The sequence below is a fragment of the Ochotona princeps genome, chromosome 1, assembly GCF_030435755.1.
Source record: "Ochotona princeps isolate mOchPri1 chromosome 1, mOchPri1.hap1, whole genome shotgun sequence".
NCBI classification, from domain to species: domain Eukaryota; kingdom Metazoa; phylum Chordata; class Mammalia; order Lagomorpha; family Ochotonidae; genus Ochotona; species Ochotona princeps.
The window spans coordinates 73,907,957-73,932,573 of NC_080832.1; the positions used below are offsets into that span (position 1 = coordinate 73,907,957).

At 38.1% G+C, this 24,617-nt stretch overlaps 1 protein-coding gene across 3 annotated transcripts in view; it reads left to right on the plus strand.

Moving 5' to 3' along the window:
- Positions 1-17,341, plus strand: part of TBX18 (T-box transcription factor 18) — a 33,206-nt gene extending 15,865 nt beyond the window's left edge. Inside the window, exons 5-8 of one of the 3 annotated variants that reach the window (XM_004580420.3) lie at positions 872-1,039; positions 4,883-4,947; positions 11,407-11,501; positions 13,875-15,177. In XM_004580420.3, coding sequence (XP_004580477.1) covers positions 872-1,039; positions 4,883-4,947; positions 11,407-11,501; positions 13,875-14,599 — 1,053 coding nt within the window. In that variant the 3' untranslated portion in view covers positions 14,600-15,177. Of the gene's footprint in view, positions 1-871; positions 1,040-4,882; positions 4,948-11,406; positions 11,502-13,874; positions 15,178-17,046 lie in introns of those variants that run through there. The other 2 variants (XM_058661048.1, XM_058661047.1) reach the window with 2 other exon arrangements.
- Positions 17,342-24,617: the final 7,276 nt, after the last annotated feature.

A 24,617-nucleotide genomic window follows, 5' to 3' on the forward strand; every position in this document is an offset into this window, starting at 1 on the left:
CAAAATATTTAAAAAGAAGCATTTGATTATTTCTTAAATTTTCCTAAGCCATGTTAGTAATATTGTATTCCATTGTGAGGATTTTCAATTATGTAGTGAATTTACTTGGAATATATAAGGGGTTGATAGTTTCCTCACTGTTACAAATTATGTGACGCACATCTTTGTACATAAGAAACTGTTCTGAGTGGGAGTATTTCCTTAGGATTAAAGAAATGGAATAACTGGACAGAAGATAGTTGAACCACATTATCAAATTCCCATGCTGAATTTGAGAGAATCAGCTTTTCCATTCTCTGGAATTTAAGTCTTGGGTGCTTTGTTACAATGGGGGCCTTGATAGCAAACTTTCCTGACCAGAAACTTTGTGAGCCACACACAAAGATAGTGAAATGTTCCTAACATTCCCTTTGGCCTTGGATGGACATTTATAGTCAGTGATGGAGGGAGAATTTTCTTCTACAAAAACCTGGTTTGCAAGTAATTATTTTTAGAGAATGGATGTGGTACAATTTAAATAAGCATTCCAGTCTCGGTTTTATTGGTTTGGATTCTGTTCCCTTTGGATCATTACAAATAAAATGCTTAAGAATTTTTCTTGTATGTTCCAACAACAGAAAATTTGATAGGTTCACATGATTGTCTAGGGTTTCAAAGACATAGAGCTGTTTATTTTATATTTTTATGTACATTTTACAAAAGCTTCCTAGCCCTCCCTATCTGCTACTCATGTAGTTTATTAAATTGACACTCTGGGCTCCTTGAAAATGTTAATTTTCCAAAGAAGTTTTTTTATACATAAGTATTTAGCCATGGTGTCAAGATTGGGTTGATGATTCTGATAAACTTGGCTTTTCTTTCCTTGATGTAGATCATTCTTCATTCTATGCATAAATACCAACCTCGAGTGCACGTCATCCGTAAAGACAGTGGAGATGATCTTTCTCCCATCAAGCCTGTCCCAATCGGGGAGGGAGTTAAGGCCTTCTCCTTTTCAGAAACCGTCTTCACAACTGTCACTGCCTACCAGAATCAGCAGGTATAGTTGCCTTAATTGATGCTTTTCTCAGTATTTCAATTCAGCAGTTAATGATAACATAGCTATTCCTTTCTGTTTACCAAAATGTAATTGAAAGATGTTTATTTTTGTATTAACTTTTGTAGTACCATATATATATATTAAACACACACACAACATTTCCTTTTGATGATTCCCCAAGTAATCCTAGCAAGTACTGCTTTAGTTGAGAATGCATCTTGTGACTACAGCACAGATTTACTTGCTATTTTAAGATATTGAATGATGATGTCACAATTAAAATCAGTGTATTGATTACTCGGAAATAGATGTGTAACATATTAAAATGTGAATTGTGTCATGGAGCATGGAATTTTGAAACTCACTTTCATTTAAGATTATAACCCATGGATTATAAGAGGTATTTCAGAGGAATTTATCCTGTAGATCATTTTGTTGTTTATACAAATCAGGCTGTTTCTTTCAAGATATGGTTTAATTGTGACAGGCAGATGTATATTTTTATAGCTTGAGAGATCTGCAGTTGTGTAATCTCAGAAATTGGCCACTTTACAAAAGTTGGAAATAATCTATGAAGTGAAATTTTTTGTATGGATAAATATATGTGTGTCTTTGAGGCTGTATTTACATGTGTCACATATGGGGATAATCGTATTAGAAGCAAATATTTAATGCAATCTAGAGTGCAATTCCAGTGAGTTCATAAGGCACAGCTTGTACTGGAAGATGGTGTAGTCTGTGGCAGATTTAAAACATTCCTAATATTTAGCAGAGTTGTTTTAGGTCTCTGCCTCCTTGCACTTTTATAAACCTCAGTTTAAAAGGTTAGGTTTTATGCTTTTTGTTGTCATTTCTATTGCAGAGCTGCTTGGTAGCTTTGGAGTCTGTGCAGGACACACTGAGAGGCTCAGCTGCCCTCACTGGAGTGACATGCCAGTTCTTTTTTTTTTTTTCAAGATTTATTTATTTTTTATTGCAAAGTCAGATATACAGAGAGGAGGAGAGACAGAGAGGAAGATCTTCCGTCCGATGATTCACTCCCCAAGTGACCGCAACAGCTGGTGCGGTGCTGATCCGATGCCGGGAACCAGGAACCTCTTCCAGGTATCCCACGTGGGTGCAGGGTCCCAAAGCTTTGGGCCGTCCTCTCCTGCTTTCCCAGGCCACAAACAGGGAGCTGGATGGGAAGTGGAGCTGCCGGGATTAGAACCAGCCCATATGGGAACCCGGCGCATTCAAGGCTAGGACTTTAGCCGCTAGGCCACTGCGCCAGGCCCAACATGCCAGTTCTTAACCAGAGCTGTCCTGCCCTCATACAATTACTGTTCTCTGCATGGTTACAGGCAGGAACATAAAGTGTAACTTTAGAAATCAGAAAGATACATTTTATTTCAAAACAGTCAGAAAACGATAAAACAAAAATTATGCGGCAGGGAGTTCCTATGTGCCTACCTCTGCTGTTACTAACATTTCATATTAGTATTCTTGTCAGTATTAATGAACCACACCTAGCTTCTCATATTTTTGAAATTCTAACTCCTTTTGCCCTTTCCACTCCTCCTATCCTGCAGGAAGACACACTTAAAATGTACTAGCAAGAGAAAATGATGTTTTAAGGAAAATAAATAATGCATAAGGAGAAAATGGACATATTTAATATCCTTTTAATAACCTATTATTGTCTTTCCTTGTACCTTTGTCTTCTGCATACCTGTGTTATTTGTATTTTCTCCCCCTCTCTGTAGTACAGAAGTACTTTGCAATGGGCTTTCAATGACATGCTGGTGACTAGCAACAATTATCTAACATTGACAAGTTGTCTAAGAGGGCAGAAAATCAGAAAGGAATTTGATAAAATACAATCAAAGTGACTTTTAGATTGTTTGGCTGCTGGGGCCAATAGTGTGGTATAGCAGTTCCAACAGCTGCACATTAGAGGCCAGCACAGTGGCTCTGCTGACTAATCCTCCACTTCCGAGCCCTTGCATCCTATGGGGCCTGGTTGTGTTCCCAAGTGCTCCCTTTCCCATCCAGCTTTCTCCCTGCTTGTGGCCTGGGAGGGCAGTGGGGAGTGGCCCAGAGCCTTGGGGCCCTAAGTTCATGTGAGAAAGATAGGGTGGGGTGCTCGTGGCTCCTGACTTTGGGTCTGCTCAGCTCCAGAATGATAGATGGAGGATCTTTCTGTCTTTCTTTTTCTCTGTGGAACTGCCTTTCCAATGAAAATAAATATCTTAAAAAAAATTAACCTACCACACACCAGCATCCTACATAGACACCAGTTTGTGTTCTGGCTGCTTCACTTCCTAGCCAACCCCTGCTGCTACTCCAGAAAAGCAGTAGAACATGGTCAAAGTGCTTGGGGCCCTACCACCCACATGATAGATCTAGATGAAGCACCTGGCTGCCAAATTTGGCCTGCCTGAGCTCTGGCTATTGTGACTGTCTGGGGAGTGAACCAGCAAATGAAGATATTCTCTCCCTCTTTCTTCCTCTGTAACTCCGACTTGCAAATAAATAAATAGGCAAATACATTTGAAAGTTTTTTTCTAACTACTATTTTGAGTTACAGAAAATTGGTACTTGCCTATTTGTTAGCAGTATGGACTCCATAGCCAAACTCTTAGCTCATTCCTCCTGGCAAGTAATCGTATGATCTTAGCAAAGTTACTTATACCTCAGTTTGGGGGAAGAAAAACCCAGAATTTGCAATCAGCTATTCTTAAGCTACCTTAATAATTGAATAGTGTAGCAAAGCAAATGTGGTATGCACTCAATAAATATAGTGAAATTAGTAAAATAATACTTAAGATAGTAATTGTGATGTATTTTTTGATGTATTTCTGTTTAGACAAGGTATCATTATATGAATATAAATCTATACTCTTTAAAATATACTTTTGATTTTTAGAAATTTTGTTTTTTACTCTAACATTTTTAAATGAATGTTTATTTAAGATTGCTTAAATATTGTTTGAACGTAAAATTGAGCTATAATGATTTATAAAGAAATCTTTTTCAGTGACAGAATGGTGGATGTGAATTGATTAGAAAATCCTTTCACTATGTTATTTAAAATGCAGTTTTATCCATGTACTAAGATAGGATCATATGGGACACATTTGTCCAGAATTTTGACTGAGAACGTGGGTAAGCTATATAAGGGGACAGCAGATCATTTTCCAGAGAGGTTTTTTCAGTAAATAGTTGCAGCAAATTTTGCCTTTTATCTAAGCAGAGCAATCAAAAGTATGTTCCTTAACAGATTTCTTTAGACCAAAGCATTTGGGAAACAAAATATAATGTGTCTCCCAGAAAATAGGCTGTTAACTTCTCCGGCAAAGTAGGATTTGGTAATAAACAGATTACTATTTATTAGTGTTAAGTTCAGCAAGTTTTGCACAATTAAAAAAATTAACAGGGATGATTAGAACATTTTAAAAGTTATTCTTCCACAAATCTTGGCATCTTAGTGGACAAGAAGCTGATTATGAGTCAACATATTGGAATCTTAGTTAAGATTAAAACACTTATTTCTTGTACATACATGATGATCCTGTCTGGACCTTCAAGTATTGGTTAACTATGATTACTCAGTCCCTGCAGTGCTTTGACCAGATGCAGTCTCCACATGTAGAAGATGACTGAGAACAACTTTGAGATTCATAAAGAAGACTAAAGGAGAGAAAATAGTACAGAAGCAGAAAATCAATGGAATGTATGTTTTATCTAGTTCTGAGGAAGAGAGGGCTGTGCAGATGCTTAACATCTGCAGTCATTTCTATTGGCAATAACCTTACTTGACATTGATATGAGAGTTGATGTGATTTTTTTTCTACCTTTCAGATTACCCGTCTGAAGATAGACAGAAATCCATTTGCCAAAGGCTTCCGAGACTCTGGGCGAAATAGGTATGTGTCAGTGAAGAACATTCCATTATGGGAAGCATATTTGATATTTATTGTGAATTTTCTATTCCAAAGTAGATGGTTAGATTCGACTGATTTGGTGTTGAAATAATTTGCTCAGATGGTTATACCTTGGATGTTATTTATTTTCAGAGTTTAATGATGTGGCCTGCCCTAAGGTGAATTTTCAGCCATGATGTAGTGGGGGAAGATGTAAGCTTTTAGGAACGACTTTGCTTTAAAGGAGTCTTGAAAAGTCCTGAGTTAATAGACCTAAGGGCCTCAATGGCCCAACTGCTCTGAAATTGATTTAGCATTTGCTTAGTGATGTTTCTGTCAAGGGTGAATGCCAGGGTTTCTTGCTAATTCAGATATCCAACTGGAATATGAAATTACTGCTTTATTGCCAACAGAGCTGATATTCTTTAGTTTCCAAATTTGTCTTGGCTCTGCTCACAAACACACACTTGTTTTTTTTTTCTTCCATTGTATTGTATGATGTTAGTATTAAGTTAGTAAATGGGAAAGCTACAATAAATTGAACAGTAAATTGAACTCTATTGCTTTTATCAAAAAGCAGATCATCAAGTTTGTATGCCAAGGGTTTTTAAATTTATTCAGATGATTTGATTCCAGTGCACTTCAGTGAAACATTTTCTTTTTTTTAAAGATTTATTTATTTTTATTGCAAAGTCAGATATACAGAGAGGAGGAGAGCCAGAGAGGAAGACCTTCTGTCCGATGATTCACTCCCCAAGTGGCCACAATGGCTGGTGCTGAGCCAATCTGAAGCCAGGGAGCCTGGAGCTTCTTCTGGGTCTCCTAACATGGGTGCAGGGTCCCAAGGCTTTTGGCTATCCTCGACTGCTTTCCCAAGCCACAAGCAGGGAGCTGGATGGGAAGCAGGGCTGCTGGGATTAGAACCAGTGCCCATATGGGATCCCGGGCGTGCAAGGGGAGGACCTTAACCACTATGCTATAGCACTGGGCCCGAAACATTTTCTAAAATAACTGTTGATAGGTTAGAAAGTAGCAATAGACTGTTGTTCTCCAAATGCCCTTTTAGAGTAAGGTTTTAACTTAAATGTTCTTGAAAGCATTCTTAAGTATTTGGACAATCTTTATTCTGCAAATTTGTCTAATACTCCTGGAAAACTTGGTATTAATGCTGATACATGTGCACTGTATCTAAGTGAAATAAGAATCTTCGATTCTAGGGACAATTTCATTTGAAATTTTAGAGAGAAAACAGGCTTAGAATAATTTAGAATTTTAATAATTTCAGCTGAATTAATCGGATAAGGTAGGTGACAGTTCATTTCTCAGAATATACTCAATGCTTCTAGAGACTAAATATCATAACTTTTTCTGTTTTATTTTTACACACTGATGAAATTTATACTTCCTGAGTATGAGAATTGTAATGCAACAAGAAATCACAAGGACTGGAGTGACTTTTAACTTAGTGTTGGTTGATCAGTAAGAATAGCAGGCTTAGCTCTTAAATTCTCTCCATGGAAAGCATTGTTAATATGAGATTTTCAAAAAGTTCATGGAAAATTGATATTAGTGAGAAAATATACATGGATTTCAATTTTTTTTCACCCAAAACTCTTGTCTTCTAACTGTATTTTCCATGAACTTTTTCATAATCCTTGTATTTCAATAGTTATCCTCTATGTTAAATTATTTTATGTCTTTTTAGTTCAATGTGAAGAAAAAATTGCATAGCTTCCATTATGTTACCTTAGTGACTGATAGTTGTTTAAAAATTACATACAAGCTGAACCATAATTTAGTAACCTGAAATGGTCACTCAGTGGGGAAGCTAAGGGTACCTTTGGGTTGATTCCTTTTCTGTCTTTATAAATGCTTTGACTAATTTTTATGAATTTTGCTTTAGAAGAATAGTATTTATTCATGTAAGAGTATTCATTGCTTTCAGTTCACTTTTTAAAAACAAAAGTGAATTTTGTAAAACGCTAGAATTCCAGGAGAGCAACACTCAGGCTTGGAGTCGATACATCAGGAAGGCTGTCCAATATGTTGATTGGTTTCTCTTGCAAGGACATCACTATTGATGGCACTGGGAGGTCACGCTGCTTTTATCCTCTCAGTTCATTTAGTATGAAATAAATTCAGTGTTTTAAGTGTGTTTCAGATCTATAGTAAAAGTAAGTGAGCCTTCTACAAGTTGCATATATCAAGTTCTGTATCAATTCTGAATATGTGAGCAAAACGAAAAACACCTGGTTATTTAAATTTCACGGGTGAAAAAAATGATCAGTGGCATTGGTGAAAAAAAAAAACTACCAAACCTGTTGGTATAGTAAGGTCAAAATGATAGGTTCCATGTGAATATTTCCTACCTCTTGGCTGTTTCAGGAGTGTGTAGACATGATATCTGCAGTGTTTGCTACTGTTTCTTTCTTGTTCTAAAACAGTGAATGTTTTTAATGGGGATGTGGTAAATAAGGAATTGTATTTAAACACTTAACATGCTGTTAAAATTTGATTTTTAAATTTTGTGTCAGGTGTTAATATCTTGCTACAGGTAAAGCATGCTGGACCTATATGTAATTCTCTGGCCGGTGAAATAAAGTATCAGTGCTTTTTCTCACTGAAATTATTTTTAAAATTTTTGTTTATCACGGATCATTTCTTCATTTCTCACTTTGGAATACAGAATATCAGTCAACATTTATCATTTAAAAATTTGATTTTAATATTTTTCAATGATAGATACAAAAAAAAGAGAAAATTTGGTCAATTTTAATGTCAAATTTCTGTTATTTCCTTTAAAATAACCTAATAATATGTAAGACATGGTGGACAGTGTAATGTTTTGGGGAGCATGGAGGGGTATTGTAATGTTTTTTGACATATTGACAGAGAGAAAAATCCATGAGAAAAAGTTCATAATATTCCTTTATTACTTCTGGTCCTGCTGTGCTGTTGTTACTCTTTTAAAAAGCTAATTCTGTTTTTATTTTCCTCCATAAATGAAGTAAACAAATGGAGTAGGACAAGAAATAAACATGGACTTGTGCAATTGCTCAAACTTTATAAAATGATTTGATTTAATTCAAAATGATCCCTTCCTGGCTATTTATGGCTCCTGCTTTATAGAAATCAGTAGCTTCAGCCCTTAAAAGCTCTCCCACAAGACATTTGTTCTGTGAGAGAGAATTTATGTGCTGAGAATAGTTTCATTCTTCAGTTAGGCCTTAGCTTTGACCCTATAAAATTTTTACTCAGGAAGGTACAAAAATTTCTTCTCTTTAAATACTTCAGGAAAAACATAACAATTTTACTAAATAAACTTGGTCATTTGATAGCATAAATTAAGTGGTGATAAAATGTGGAAATGGTTCAAAGGCATCTTGTATAAATTATCGCCTTGGCTACACTCCTGCAGGAGGTGCCTTTTATCTTTTCTTTGACTAGACGGGTAAGTCTCCATTACTGGAGAAAATGATGGCTTTTTAACAAAAGTCCAGATTCAGCTAATAAATATTTTATAACTGTTTCCTGCAAAATATCTGAAATCCTTTCTGGAACTTGCAGTGTGAAACAGCAGCCTCTGGAAAAATATCAGTAGCTTCAAAACAGATCATGTGTAGAAATACCACCTTTAGAGCATCTTTATAGCTCATGTATTTGTAAGCATCAATAACTTTTGCCTAGAATGTGATTTACAAATTTATATTTGAAGTATAATAAAGCTTACATTGTAAAGCACACAATGTAGCAGTGGATATCTGTATAATTAATAACTTTCCAAGTACAGTGAATACTTTTTAGCTGTAACAGCTTTGGTGTCTTCAATATGTAAAATGATCGTCATCAAAACTTATGTATATGTTAGTAAAAAGCAGGTCTTTGTTTTTAAAGATTTATTTATTTATTATTAGAAAGATTTACAAAGGGAAGGAGAAACAGAAAGATCTTCCATCTGTTGGTTCACTCCTCAAATTGACGCAATAGCTGGAGCTGAGCCCATCTAAAGCCAGGAGCAAGGAGATTCTTCTGGGTCTCCCACATGGGTGCAGGCTCCCAAGGCTTCAGGCCATCCTCTATTGCCTTGTCAGGCCCCAGGCAGGGAGCAGGATGGGAAGTGGAGCAGGTGGGAAAGGGACCAGAGCTCATATGGGATTTTGGCACATGCAAGGCAAGGATTTAGCCACTAGGCTACCATGCGAGGCCTAATAAAAAGCAATTTTTAAAAGCAAAGCTGTTTCCTAACTGTCTCTTACATTTTGAAAAATCTTGATGCTGAAAGTCATAATAATTTGTATTGAAATAGAGTAAATATAGGGTAATCAGCTAATAGCACCCAACATTTATAAGTTCACTTGTTTGTTCATGGAACAGTGATACTAAAATATAAGTCTAATTTGGTGCAAAAAGCCCTCTGAAATTGTGCAACAGGCAACATGGAGTTTTGAGATCGATGAACCCTGCCAGACTCCCTAGAAATCAATATTTTTTAGCTAACAAGATATATCACTGAGTATGCTATTACGTTGGATTTAATTGTAGTTTAGCCACAGCTATTACGTCTGATTTAGAAACCACCCCTTAAAATGAAACAAATTCAGGAGTGGAAGGGGTTTCAGAGCTTTTGTTGTCTAATTGTTACTCTGTGGGAAACTGAAATCCAAGAGGTGAAGAAATTAAGGTAAGATCACACCGTGAGTTTTAGAGTGTTGTCAGTCAGCAGCCCAGTTCTCCTGACCCCAGTCTATTGTCTTTAGTACAAAATAATCTTAGTTGTATTAGGGACCAGAGTCTATTTTTCCCTCTTAGGTAATTCAGGTAAAGCAGGTGCAGGTTCCTTTGTGCCCTGCTCTCCCCCTTGGCAGCCCTTGCTAGCATCTATGGAGGGAAAGGGAACTTCTCTTTGAAGTCCTCCCATGTCCACACTCCTGAGTCTGTGTCTTAAAAGTTGATTCATGTGCACATATGGCCTCATAATCAGATGTGTTGATTCATGCAAGCCTATGCATGGATGCACTACCCCTTCCACATGCACAACTATCTTCTGTCATGAAGATGGGATTAATCTGTTTCTCATTGAATGAAGACAGAGATCAGTAACTTAGTAAACATTGTACCCTGCACACTCTAGGGAAGCAAATTCTCTAAGTAAAGCCTGAAAACAGAAGAGAAAGTAATGAGAAATAATTTCATAGGTACATATCTGTTACACAGGGGTTTGGGCAAATTTCACTGTATTGTGTAGCTGGTGTGATGCTTCGATATGGCTTTCTTTAGTTTTAGCTCATAGTTCAAAATCAGATTAGGTAATACCTAGTGTCAAAGATACTTAAAAATATGTAAGGATCACATGAGATGTCTGAATAGTATCAGATACCTGAGAACTAGTGTAAGTTTCATTTAAAGCACAGTGTCTCCTGGATTAACAACTTGCTTAGGAACATGTGGTGAATTCTAACGTTCCTGAACATAGACTAGTTGATTAACAGGCTTCATTTCTTAGGGGATTAGGAACTTGATATAGAAAAGGGAACTTCTGAATTCCTGTATAGGGGGTTATTCAGATATATAGAGTAGTTGATTCTGCTTTAAAATATATCTTTGGCATGTTTCCCATATCTAGTTTATCTTGTGATACATTAAATTGTGTTGTGGCTTCAACATAACATTGCACAGTATGTTTAATTAATTAATTTTGATGATGAGCTACAGTATGTTTAAACTACAAGGGTAATTCAAAAAGTTTTTGAGAAATGGAATTATAAGATGTATTTGTTTAGGTACAAACATTTTTGAAATGCATAGTGCTTTCATATTGTACATTTTCCACGAACTTCTTATAAACCTCTTGTACTGCCTCCACATACTAGACATCCCTGTAAGATTACCTTCTCACCACCTACACATTGTGGGAAGAGACAGGTGCTGCCCCCTCCTGGCCCTTCTGTGGCTTAAGGCAGAATGCAGCCTGACTGCATGAGCTGTGGTGGAGATTGTGACCCTGAGAAGGGTCATGTTTCTTTGGATGAGTGATCTCCTCAACTGGCTGCCCAGGTGCAGAACATAGGTGGTTTCACAGGTCATATTTTGGTGACCCTGCCTGTATTAGAAGGAATATTCCAGATCACAGTTGACCCTTGGACTCACAGCGGCCTGGGTGGACTCTCTTCATCTCAGTTCCTTAGCTCAAGGCGATTGCTCTTCATCTCTGCAGGTGGGACTAGTTTGCTGAGAAGTCTGATAGGCATCCTGGGTAGTTTCTGTTTTCTCCTGTTCCTGGTGATAGAATGGTAGCCCATCTCCAAAGCATTTCTTTGTGCCTATGGCAGCCTCATAGTCTGCCAGTGTGGGAAGTCCCATCAATATGGCTATTGTTTTCTGACATGCTTATTACCAGTGAAAGCTCCAGCTGCTCTTAACTAAACTTCCTTTGTCCACTCCCATCCTGACCCTTCCATTTAGAATGGGTTTGGAAGCCCTGGTGGAGTCATATGCATTCTGGCGGCCTTCATTACGGACTCTTACCTTTGAAGATATCCCTGGAATTCCCAAGCAAGGTAATTCACAGTCTCCTGGGTATACATGGAGCTCATTTGTGTCTAAATGCCAGGCACTAGCAACTGTACATGTTGTCATTTACACCTGTAATGGTGGCCTCATCATCTTTCCACTATGTACTCCATCTGTTTTCTGCATGGAATGGAGATGGCCTGGTAATAATAATGGTCATGGTTAAAGCTTCAATCTTTGATGCTTTAGGCTGTTTATATGAGGTACTTCAAAGAGTTTATGGAAAATGAAATTAAAATAGGTGCAATATTTTTGAAATCCATGCATACAAGGAATTTTCAAAGGGTTGATGAGAAATAAAAATTATTCAAGAAAGCATGCATAAATTTCAATTTTTTTGCATACCAAAATAACCTTACCTTTCAATCCAACTGCAATTAACTTTTGAAAATCAAGACCTTTGCCTTGTTTTTGTAAATGATGCCATCTTACATGTTAAAGATTTACTTAATTTATCTATTTATTTATTTGAAAGGCAGAGTTAACACAGAGAGAGAATGAAACAGAGAGAGAGATCTTCAAGTGACTGGTGCTGAACCAGGCTGAAGTCAGGAACCTGAAGATCCATTCAGATCTCCTACATGAGAGGCAGGCATGCAAATACTTGGTCTTTTGTCTGCTGCTTCTCCTGGTGCATTAGGAGGTAGCTTGAGTTAGTGTTCGTATGGGATGCCAGTGTCACAGGCAGTGGCTTCACCAACCTTGCCACAACAGTGGCCCCAAGACTTTTATCTAATTCTTAAATTTCATATTCAAATTGAAGATTGCCTGATGGGCTGTGAAGACAAGTATACTTCACAAGAAATTGGTGATGGTAGTCTTAGTCTTCCTTCCCAGCTTGTTTCTTCCCTTCTTCATCAGTTTGTCTTTAGTCAGGGTGCTTTCATTGGTTTTAACATGAGAAGGTTAGGTACTCTCGATTAAATCTTTTAGGGCTAATTTTCTCTCAGGGACAAGTTATGCAGAAAGGGATAGCATCTTCTCTCTGGTCTGCATGATAAGTAGTATCCCCAGTTCATGCTTGCAGTTAGACTTTTTACCAGGATCCTTTCAACTTCCAGGGACAACTTCACATGCTAGGCTTCAGATAATTATCATTGTTTAGATTTGGCTCATAGATTATTTTGAGAAGCTATATAAAACAGTGTTGCTACACCAGTGAAGGTTTTACAGCCTATCCACCTCTTTGGAATTCTCTTCTCCCCTAAGTTCTGTCAGGTTTGCAAACATCAATCTGCCAGCTAATCCAGAGTGGGGAGTCAGCCACCAACAGTGTTATTGATTGGATGCAAGGTCAGCTACCTTCTTAAAAGTTTCATAGGTCTGTTTATTTGCTGGACCTCTGTTCTTGTGTTAGGACGTGATTCAACAACCTGTCTTCTGTATGGCAGTTATATTTTTGAAATGCTAAGCTGTTGCTCTGATGCATTGGCAAACTGTGTGTGATAGTCGTATTGCTTATACACAAACTTTTAGCTAGGGGCCACGGATATATTTGAGGCTGTGCAAACCTTGTAGCATTTGGCTCTTATAGATACTTCCCTTTTGTACTTTTTAAAAAAGATTTATTTATTTAGTTTTTAGTTGAAAGCCACATTTTACAGAGAAAAGGAGAGATAGAGTGAGATCTTACATCCACCGGTTCACTCCCCCAAAAGGCTGCAACAACCGGAGCTGAGCCAACTCAAAGCCAGGAGTCAGGAGTTTCTTCTTGATCTCCTGTATGGGTGCAGGATCCTAAGGATTTGAGCCATCCTCTACTGCTTTCTCAGGCAACAAGCAGGAAGCTGGAGTGGAAGTGGAACAGCTAGGACAGGAACCAGTACCCATATGAGATGCTGCCAATCGCAGGCAGACAATTAGCGTACCGCACCACTGTACTGGCCCCCAGATGCTTCCTTTTCTTTGCAAGAAAATATTTTTATCCAGAGTTCGCTGAACGAAAGGGTAAAGGATGAATGGAAGAGGTAGTTAGACTTTGGGAATAAGATACAGAGAGAGATAAAACATACTGTTTAAAGTTGCTGGTCTATTCAGAATTTGTGAAGTTTATTACAAGATAATTTGAAGAAATCTAATGAAGGGAGAAAATATAAAAATCCCATGTAGTGTCCTATCATTTAACAAAAATATACAGAGATAATTTATCCTAAAAATACTGAGAGGACCTTTGTTTAAATTATTTCCATCTGAATTCAATTAAATTACAAATTTCCTAAAAACCAATACCATTTTCTGTTCATCTTTGTAAACCTCACTCCAGCCCCCACTTTGTAACAAGCTGTGTCTCATCATATTGTCAACATTAAAAGGAAAACATGGCTGTGGAGTCGTTCTTTACATTTCAACTTCTTTTCTAGGCAATGCAAGTTCTTCCACCCTACTCCAAAGTTCTGGGAATGGCGTCCCTGCCACCCACCCTCACCTTTTGTCTGGTTCTTCTTGCTCCTCTCCTGCCTTCCATCTGGGGCCCAACTCCAGCCAACTCTGTAGCCTGGCTCCGGCTGACTATTCCACCTGCGCCCGTTCAGGCCTTGCCCTCAACCGATACAGCACGTCCTTGGCGGAGACTTACAACAGACTCACCAACCAGTCCGGCGAGACTTTCGCCCCACCCAGAACTCCTTCCTATGTGGGCGTCAGCAGCAGCACCTCTGTGAACATGTCCATGAGTGGCACTGATGGGGACACCTTCAGCTGCCCACAGACAAGCTTGTCCATGCAGATTTCGGGAATGTCCCCTCAGCTCCAGTATATCATGCCTTCACCCTCCGGCAATGCCTTTGCTACCAACCAGACCCATCAGGGTTCTTACAACACTTTCAGATTACACAGTCCTTGTGCTTTGTATGGATATAACTTCTCCACATCCCCCAAACTGGCTGCCAGTCCTGAGAAAATTGTTTCTTCTCAAGGAAGTTTCTTGGGATCCTCACCGAGTGGAACCATGACTGATCGGCAGATGTTGCCCCCCGTGGAAGGAGTGCACCTGCTTAGCAGTGGGGGTCAGCAGAGTTTCTTTGACTCTAGGACCCTAGGAAGCTTAACTCTGTCATCATCTCAAGTGTCTGCACATATGGTCTGATGAAGCCTCCACGTTGAACTACATTTGGATCTGTCAGACGTAGTTTTTAAAAGCGATGTGGAAAGAAACTATCTGTAGCTTCTAAAATGTACATATAAAAGAAAAGGGACTTACTGAGGTTTTTAACTTTCTCATGGCAAGACTGTATGTATGTAGACTGTATATACAAGGCATGTTGAATACTGCAGCTTCTGTTATTTCTCCTTGTTCATCCTGATTCATCCAGTGGCACGTAGTGTTGACACACATGTCATATTTTTAGCCCAAATTCTCAGACTCTTGTAAAAATAAAGTGGTAAACTTAAAACTTGGCATGATACTAACCAAAGACTTATAGCTTAATTTGTTAGAAAAATGTTCTAAACAGTTCCATACTTGAGTGTTGATAACCAGGAGTAACCAGCATATAAATTTTTGTGATTTCTGTTTTTCTTGGACACAGTTTGAAAAAATCAAAAGTGCAAAATCCATTTGAAGTCTTTATCTTAGTTCTGAAATATTTGTAATAATGAAGGATTAGCTTTGGATTGCTGCTGGTTTTTATTTACTACTCATACTATATGACTTTGGGTCTATAAAACTTGTAACCTATAGTAATTGCTGTTTTCTTAAGGAAGGTGGAGGAGAAGCTTCTTTATTTTTTTTTCACTTTCCATTGGACACATGAGTTGTACCTACTCAGCCACAGAGAATGAATTTCCAGTAATTTGATTTTTTTGCTAGTTTATTTACTTTATCCACTAGACCATTAAAGAATGTTCTACAAACATTTTTAAAATCCAGTTTTCATCAGGGAAGGAATGTGTGATACGAATGACATGGTGAAAAGAAGAATAAATGCATCTCAAATTCTGTGATTCCAGTGAGAAATATCTATCTTTTTAAGTCTAGAAGAATAATATTGCCAGTTGTTTCTTGAATTTATGTAAAGTTTGGCTTTTAATTTAAGGCACTAGCTTTGAGATTCCCAACCCACGCTCTGTATGTAAGGAGATGGCATTTATGTTACCTACATCTTCTAACTCCTGCAGAATGAAATCTCCTTCCTGAACCTTGTCTCTTGTCTAGGTCTTTCCCTAAACAGATTGGTTTAGAGCCTTTATGGTGTTAAATAACCGGGTAAGGAATTTAAGTGGGTTATCTTCAGCAATCTGTCTTTTGGGGGTTGTAGTGCAAAGGCCAAAACCCATTACAATAAAGGTCCTCTTGGAGGACTAAGGAGGAAGATACTAATTATGATAAAGGAACTATAAAACTTTTAACCTCTGTTGCATTCTAACCTGGGAACCACAGAAATGAAAACAGCTTTATTAAAAAAAAAAACCTAAAATAATGTGACCATGACTTAGTAGTTCAAAACAAATAGCTTTGATAGAATATTGCAAGTTAGCTAGAAAAAGCTAAGAGAGGGTGATGAGGTGCATTCCCCTTCTGCTGAGAAACCAAAGTGATGTGTTGGCCCCTCACCTAAGCAACTTTCAAGAAGAAAAAGGACTGTGTGTGATTTCCTTTTATTGCTAATCAGGATTGTTTCTAGTTTAAATGGTATAGCTCCTGATTTTCCTCTTTACTTTTAACTAGTGTCAGTGTGAAATATTTAGGGGAATATGATGTTTGAACAGAATTTGCACAAGGTGTACTCTAAGGATGTTGATAAATTTCCTTCTGGGTTCTATAGCAGTTTGTCGAACTAGTACTGATTTTTAAATTTGAAAATGGTATGAAGGGACATAAAATATCTGCAATAGGTGTATCGTTGTAAGATGTTTATATATATGAATATTTTTGCGAAGATTTGGGAAAAGATTCTGAAAGTGTGTTCATCCCAACACTAGTGCTTGGTATAATCTAAGGAATAAAAAATCCTTTCCTTCTGCAGGAATCGTGGAAAGGAATGCTCTATATCCACATGTATTAATAAGGAGAGCATCTTTGTTTTTGTTATTGATAGCTTGAGATAACACCACCATATTAGTAGATTTTCTTTTAAATCTTTTGTGGATGAAATAGCAATATTGGGTAGATGATGTTCCCGTTTTGTTTTACTGTAAATATTAATCACCATATCATTTCAAAGATAGTCTTTTATCATACTGGATGATATAGGTACATTGATAATTATAATTATATATCTGTATTAAAATGGTTATGAAACTATATTAAAGTGTGTTATTAAACCCTTTTGTGGATTTTGGAGGGTAATCATTTTAAGTGTCTATAAATATTGTTTCAGGAATAATCACACTCCAAATGTAAATTAGTTTTAAATTTACAACAGCTAATTCACAAGGCAAAAGGACATGGACTTGTTATTCACTTTCCATATGTGAAGTATAATTTCTTGGTGTTGACCATGTCATTCAAGGTGAAGGCCCTGACAAATGTTGAACACGTGAAAACTTGAATGTGAAAGGAGGATGGAGTTGGATGTTTTGTTTCACATGCAGGAGAGAAATGCAAAGATGCAAGAATAAGCTGTTGCATCGCTTCCAGTGATGACAGATGACTTCTAGGCCCCTTGGCCAGAAAGCATTCCAAGAGACATCAAGATGAGATGAGGTTGCTGCTATCAAACCAGTCACATTCTGAAAATTAACACTTGCTTCCACACCAGCTTCCTTCCAGAGGTCAACAACTTTTTCACAAGTGCGGCACCCAGTTGCTGACCCCTGATGGCTGGAATGTAGGAGGTCAGGAGTCCTTGGTGGCCATCAGAGGAGGTTGGGGCACATTGTAGCCTGTATAAAGAAGGACCACACTCATTCTCTAAAAAGGAAATCTTTCAAAATACAAAGAGCTCACCATTGTCCAATTAGAGTAAAATAAATAAGCAGAGGTTTTCTTGATTGCTGGAGGTTTGATTAAGAAGGAAATAAATAATTGTGTCAGGGCAGTTCTGGGAATATTTTCATGGAGAAAAAGAAATACAAGAGAAATCTTTAAACAATCTGCAGATTCACATGAAGTTCTGGCACAGATCCACTAAAACAATCATTTCATGAGCTTTCAGGAGTCACAGAGTAGTTGGTGAATACCACTAGAGATTCTCTATGCTTAGGCAGGTTCGTAAAGGACCTTGATTTTTTTATTTTTTGGTAATTTCTAATTTGTTTCTATTTTATTTTTTAAACAATTTATTATTTTTGTTTACTGGAAAGTCAGATATACAGAGAAGAGGAGAGACAGAGAGGAAGATCTTCTGTCTGCTGACTCACACCTCAGTTGGCCAAAACAGCCAGAGCTGCACCTATTCAAAGCCAGGAAGGAGCCTCTTCTGGGTCTCCCACACGGGTGAAGGCACTCAAGGCCTTGGGCCATCCTGAGCTGCTTTCCCAGGTCTCAGGCAGGGAACTGGATGGAAAATGAGGCCAGCAGGATTAGAATCGACGCCCAGAAGGGATCCTGGCGCATGCAAGGCGAGGACTTTAGCCAGTGGCTACTGAGCCAGGCCCTTTTGTAAATTTTTAAAATATTTATTTTTTATTGGAAAGTCAGTTTTACAGAGAGAAGGAGAGGCAGAGAGGAAGATCTTCCATCAGTTGGTTCACTCCCCAAGTGACCACAATGGCTGGATCTTAGCCAATCTGAAGCCAAGACCCTTGAACTTCTTCCGGGTCTCCTAACATGGGCACAGGGTCCTAAGGCTTTGGGCCATCCTCAGCTGTTTCCCAGGCCTCAAGCAGAGAGCTGGGTGGGAAGTTGTGCCTCTGGGATACAAATTGGTGCCAATATGGGATTCCAGTGCATTCAAGGGGAGGATTTTACCCACCAGGCTACCTTGTGGGACCCAGGAGTTGAATTTTAAAGTGTATGTGGGGTAGGGTTCCTCAGGAGAATTTATTGAATCACATCAATGAAGGTTTTCCTTTCTGTTGGGATTTAAATATTTTTTGAAGTTTAAATTTTGTTTATATATTTGAAAGAGTCTCAAAGAAAGGGGACGGGGAGAAAGGAAGAGAGAGAGAGAGAGAGAATCTTATATCTGCTGTTTTACTTCCCAAATGGTCATAATGGTTAGGGCTGGGTCAGGCGGAAGCTGGAGCTTGTTCCAGGTCTCCCACGTAGTCACAAGGGCCCAGGTTCTTGGGCCATCTTACGCTGCTTCCCAAGGCCCATTAGCAACAGGAGTTGTGTCAGCAATGGGTAATTTATTGGATACCAGTGTTGCAGGCACCACATCTACAACACAACACCTACTCCCAAAAATAATGTTATTACATCTTGTGTTTTACTCTCATGGGTCATCCTTTTTTAAAATGTGTTAAGACAAGTAGAGAGTGAGTTAAGCATGTGAGCAGTTGTATGCATACACATGAGTACAGAATGCTAAATCTCTAAACTTGAAAGTTAACATTATGACAGAATACACATTCAAGTATAGAAATAGCCACAAGATATATAGACTTAGTATCACTCTACATGCTGATAGATTTTCAAATAATTATGTTTTTTTTTTCTGAATTTTGATGTTGCGAAAGTATCCTTAAGAACTAGACAACTTATTTCAAATTGTGGATTTCTTAATGAAACTGGGTAAAGCAGTTCTCTTATGTATTGAAGAAGTGGCTGAGATAAGAATCTTTACTATGTGTTTTAGTTTCAAATTTATATGACCCTCATGTATAAGCAGCTCAACATCACAGAAATAGTTTTAGAAAACTATTGCAACTTTAGAAAGATGTGTATATATGTAAATATGTGTGGGTATATGTACACACACACACACTTTTGGATTTTAAAGGATTATTTTCAAGCTATTAGGTTACTTAGAATTTATCTTTTAAATGAAACTGCTTCGCTTAGTCATAATAGGAAAGCCAGATCTGCAGAGAGAAGGAGAGACAAAGAGAAAGATATTCCATAAGCTGATTCACACCCCAAGTTTCCGCAGTGGCCAGAGGTGAGCAAATCCGAAGCCAGGAGCTTCTTCTGGGTGTCCCACATGGGTGAAAGGCAAGGCTTTGGGCCGTCTTCGACTGCTTTCCCAGACCACAAGCAGGGAGCTAAGTGGGAAATGAGCAGCTGGGACAAGAAGCAGCATGTATAAAGGATCCTGGTGCGTGCAAGGCGAGAACTTGATCCACTAGGCTACTGTACCAGGCCTTATATTTAAAATCTTTACAGTGAACATAAAGGTTTATTAAAATTTATTTTTCATGGTAGTTTTATTTGCATAGCATAAAAAACTTTTCATTTTAGGATCTGACAAGTCTAGCAACACAGAGATCATTCTAAGCCCGTTCAAAATGCATTTAAACCCTTGAGAAAACATTTGAACTTGTCTTTTCATAGAGTTTATACATGCTGAGACTCAGATACAATAACATGAAGAGGTTTATTACTCTGCAACTTGCTGAGTTTAGCTAAGGCTGGGTCAACATACACATCCTGTGTGTCCATCTTTTCAATCATAGTAATCAAGGTACTGGAATTACTTAATAAGGCAAGACACTTTTTCCTAAATAATAGTTTTGTTGAAATTAATTCACATGCCATATAATGTATCTATTTAAATTAGATAATCCAGTGATTTTTAAAATTCAGCATTATACAACTATCATTATGGTCACTTTGTGAATATTTTCATCACTTCAAAAAATACATATCCCCAGAAACACAAACACTTTTAACAGTTAACTCTCCTTTGCTCCACTCCTTCCTTACTCCCGAGTCCCAGGCATCTACTTTCTCTTTTCATAGATTTCCTATTGTGTACACTCCATGTAAATAGTGTCATAAAATATGTGATCCTCTGTTACTTTCTTTTTTCACTTAAATCTTCAAGGTTATTCATACTGTGGCATATGTCAATATCTTGTTTTCTTTTAATGCCTTATATTACACTGTAGCAACCTGCCACAATTTGTTTTTAAGTCAGATGATGAAAATGTGGGTTATTTCTAGCTATTCCAAACAATGCTGCCTAAGTTATAGTGTGGGCACAATACTTGTATTTCTTTTCAGTATGTACCTAGAAGTAGAATTGTAGGTTCCTACTGAAGTGCTGCCACCTATTTTGCAAAACATTTACACTATTACACATGCTTACTAACAAAAGTGAGAATTCATTCTCAGCAACATTTATTACCAGTCTGTTTTTACTACAGCCAGTCCCATGGGCATGTGATGATACCTCATTGCAGTTTTAGTTCATTTTCCTGATGACTGCTGATTTTGAATATTCTTCATAAGCTTTATTGGCCATTTGCATATCTTTTTGGAGAAATTTATGTTCTGGTGTTTTGTACATATGTTAACTGTGTTGTCTTTGTTATTGAGGTCTAAGTTGCGTGCAGATTCAGGCAACAAATCCATTGTAAGACATGATTCCCAATACTTTCTCCCATTCTGTGGACTGTCTTTTAACTTTCTTATTGGTGACTCTTGCTCTACAAAAAGGTTTTAACTTTTTGGTTTCATTTATCCCTTTTCTTCATCTTGTTGATTGTGCTTTTGAAATGAAGCCCAAATATTTTGATGAACTCTTTTAATCTGCTGTTTCAGATTCATAATATAAGCAGTAGTAGCAGAAGTGCATTTTAAAAGTACAAGGATATTCATTTTAAAGTACATAATAAATTATCCTCCCTCCCAAACTCCTAAAATGATCTTGGGAAAATAAATCCTTCAGTGTCTTAAGAAAACTTAAAAGGATTCAAAGGCATTGTAATCTTTGAATTACCATTGTACATAGTTGGCACTTTGAATATTTATTCAGTCAGTAAATATTTATTGAACATTGTCTGTTTACTTGGCATTGTTTTAAACATTAGGTTATACCACAGTGAATTACACATTTGGTGTCTCCAAATGCCATTTTTAAGTTGAAATGCCAGTTTGCTATAGAAAAAAAATTCATTCTGCAGTATATCACACTGACATTTAAAAGCCCCCTTCTGATTTTTCTATGAGTGGGTGCCCTCACCCTTATTAGAATATTACATATCCCAACTGGTCACTGCAGAACACTTGCTCATGTGCCAAGATACAACAGGGATGCATTATCGCCTTAACTCAGCATTTGCTTTGTGGTTTTCTTTGGAAACTCTAAGAATATTTAATTTTTTTTCTTAAAGTTTGGCCATGTTTGCAGAAGTGTAATAAGATATTTCTCTATTACTAGCAGGAAAGGAAAACCTTGCTTGTTGGGGTTTTGGAAAACCTTCACATGTTTTTTCCTAAAGGTATTTGGTAAAATGGATTGCAGAGATTTACTGATGTATTTTTAAAATTTGTCTGAATAATTTGAGGGAAAATTATCTGAACACATGTTGCCCAAACAAAATGGAAGTTCTTATTGGAAAACAATGAAGACAATGTTTAAAGGTGCTTCTATCAAGGGGTTTCTTTATTTCTTCTTTTTTTAAGATTTATTCATTTTTTAATTGGAAAGTCAGATCTACAGAGAGAAAGAGTTTCTATCTGCTGGTTCACTCCCCAAATGGCTACTGTAACTGAGCTGATCTGAAGCCAGGAGCAGTCCTCCAGGTCTCCCACATGGCTGCAGGTCGCAAGGCTTTGGACCATCCTCCACTGCTTTCCCAGGTCATAAACAGGGAACTGGATGGAAAGTGGAGCAGTTGGGACACAAACTGGCACCCATATGGGATCTCAGAACTTGTGTAGGGCAGATTAGCCAATTGAACCATTGTGCTGGGGTCTTTATCAAGGAATTTCGCAAAGGCACAGTAGTCTCATTTCTTGGGGAAAGTTGGCTCACAGTGAGTGAACATCATGTGGATCCCATGTAGCGTCCCATGCATATTTGATTTTCTGTTTTGTGACTTTGGTGTATGAGGAAGAGAAATAGTAGCACTGGTGTATGTTTAGATCCTTGCTGTCTACTCAGTTTTACCTTGAGGATTCTGAGAAGGCAGGAACACACAAAAATGTAGTACTATAAGTTCCTCAGAGATTACGTAGGAGAGTCGCATAGTCTACTTTGTGTTGCTGTAAGAGAATACTCTGGACTGGGTACCCAGTAACGAAAAGAAGTCTATTTGGCTCAGGATTCTGGTGGCTGGAAGGTCCAAACAGGAAAGTGTTGGCATCCTGGCAAGTGCCTCCTGGCTGTGTTTTGCATCATGGCAGAGCAGCAGGCTATGTATGGCAGAGACTAAGTATGTCATCCTATTTTGTAAGTCTTTCAAAATCTCACTTCATGAACCTAGCATTAATTTCTTATAATACCATGCCTTTATGAGTTACTTACCTTCCATAAGTGATAATATCATTAAGGCTTTTATGAGTTTTTACTGTCATCATTCTGTGGGTAAAGCTTCCAGCACATAAAACTTTGGGGATCATACTCAAACAATATCCCGGCCATAGCAGAGAGAAACTTTGCAGACTTCCTGTTAGACATTTTGACTAATCCACAAGCTTCATAGAGGGTACTAAGCTCATTCAGAGACAATTCACTTAACTTACCAAGCATTTTCTTTTCTTTTCTAAGCTCACTTAGAAATGATTTGCTTAACTTATCAAGCATTTTATTTTTTTTGAAAAGAAGAATTGCTTATTCATTTATATAGTTGGCAATAAGACCAATGGAGAAAAAGAGAAAAACAGAGCAACAAGAGATAGGGGAGGGGAGGGGAGGGAGAAGAGAGGAGGGGAGGGAGGAAAGGAGGTAGTAGGGAGGGAAAGGGGAGGGAAGGGGATGGAGAGAAGGGGGAGGCCAGGGGAGGGAGGGAAGTGGAAGGGGAGTGGAGGAAGAGAAGGGGAGTGGGGAGTGGAGCAAGGAAGGGAAGGAGAGGGGAGCCAAGCAAGGGACGGAAGACAAGAGGAGCAAGGGAGGAGAAGGGAGGGAGGGAAGGGAAGGGGAAGGGGTTGGAAGGGAAGGAGTTGGAGGAGAAGGAAGGAGGGAGCAAGGGAGTGAGGAGGGGGAAGGGGAGGGAAGGGAAAGGAAGGGAAGAAAAGAGAAGGGGGAGGAAAGAGGAAGGAGAGAAGGGGAGGGAATGAGGTGGGCAGGGAAGGAAGTAGAAAGGGAGGAGGGGGAAGGAGGGAGGGGAAGAGGGAGCAGAGAAAAGGGAAGGAAAGGGAGGGGTAGGAAAGGGAAGTGAGAGAGTGAAGGAGGGGGCAGGGGAGGGAGGAAAGGAGGGGAAGGGAAGGGAGTGAAGGGAAGTGAGGGAGGTTGTGTTAGCATCTAAATAAACTGTTTCTGCCTAAACTCTAGACGTTCTTTATATCACGTCTTCCAAAATCACCAGGGGGTTCTATGAATCTTAAAGGGAAGTACTTATAAGGGAAGAGGGTATCAAAGGCAACCCAAGGGATGCATATCCTGTGCTCTAGCATCTGGAACTCTGTGCTTCTGTTGCAGGCAGCCCCTAGAGTCTAGTCTGGAAATGACTTTTAGAAAGTGAATCTTTTCAAATCCTAGCACATCCCTTTGGCTAAATGTGTATTATTGATTACAATGAAACAAGGTGGTGGAGAAGCTCTGGATTCCCATGAGATGGGAATATGGCGACCAGGTAATCCTCTAAAGGAATTTCAGTCTTAAGCTACTACTACCTCTAGATTGTTGATTTTGCAAAAGTATAGGTGAGCTGCTACTGCAATAAATATGATACAATAATAATAAAGACTGCCTGTTTCCTACTATGGAATGATAAGATAAAAGGACCTGGGGATTTCTCTAAATACCCATAGATTAAGGATCACCTGGCAAAGTATGTTTTTTTTCTTTCTTGGTATGGATCCAAGACATCTACTTACCTTTGCTTTGAGAAAGCCTATGCATGACTATTGACTAAGAAGCTAGCTGTGTGGAAGAGAGCATCTTAGATGAGTGAGGTGACTTCTATTGCAGAATATGTTGAATTAGTGAAGATATATAGAACAATGATACCAGATTATTCTTTTTAAAATTTTTAGAATTTTTTTGTTAAGATTCATTTTTATTGGAAAGTCAGATACACAGAGAGGAGAGACAGTTGATGAAAAATTGGATAAAAAGTGTTGTATATACATTTATTGGAATATTACTCAGCTTTAAAAAGGAATTCAGTTC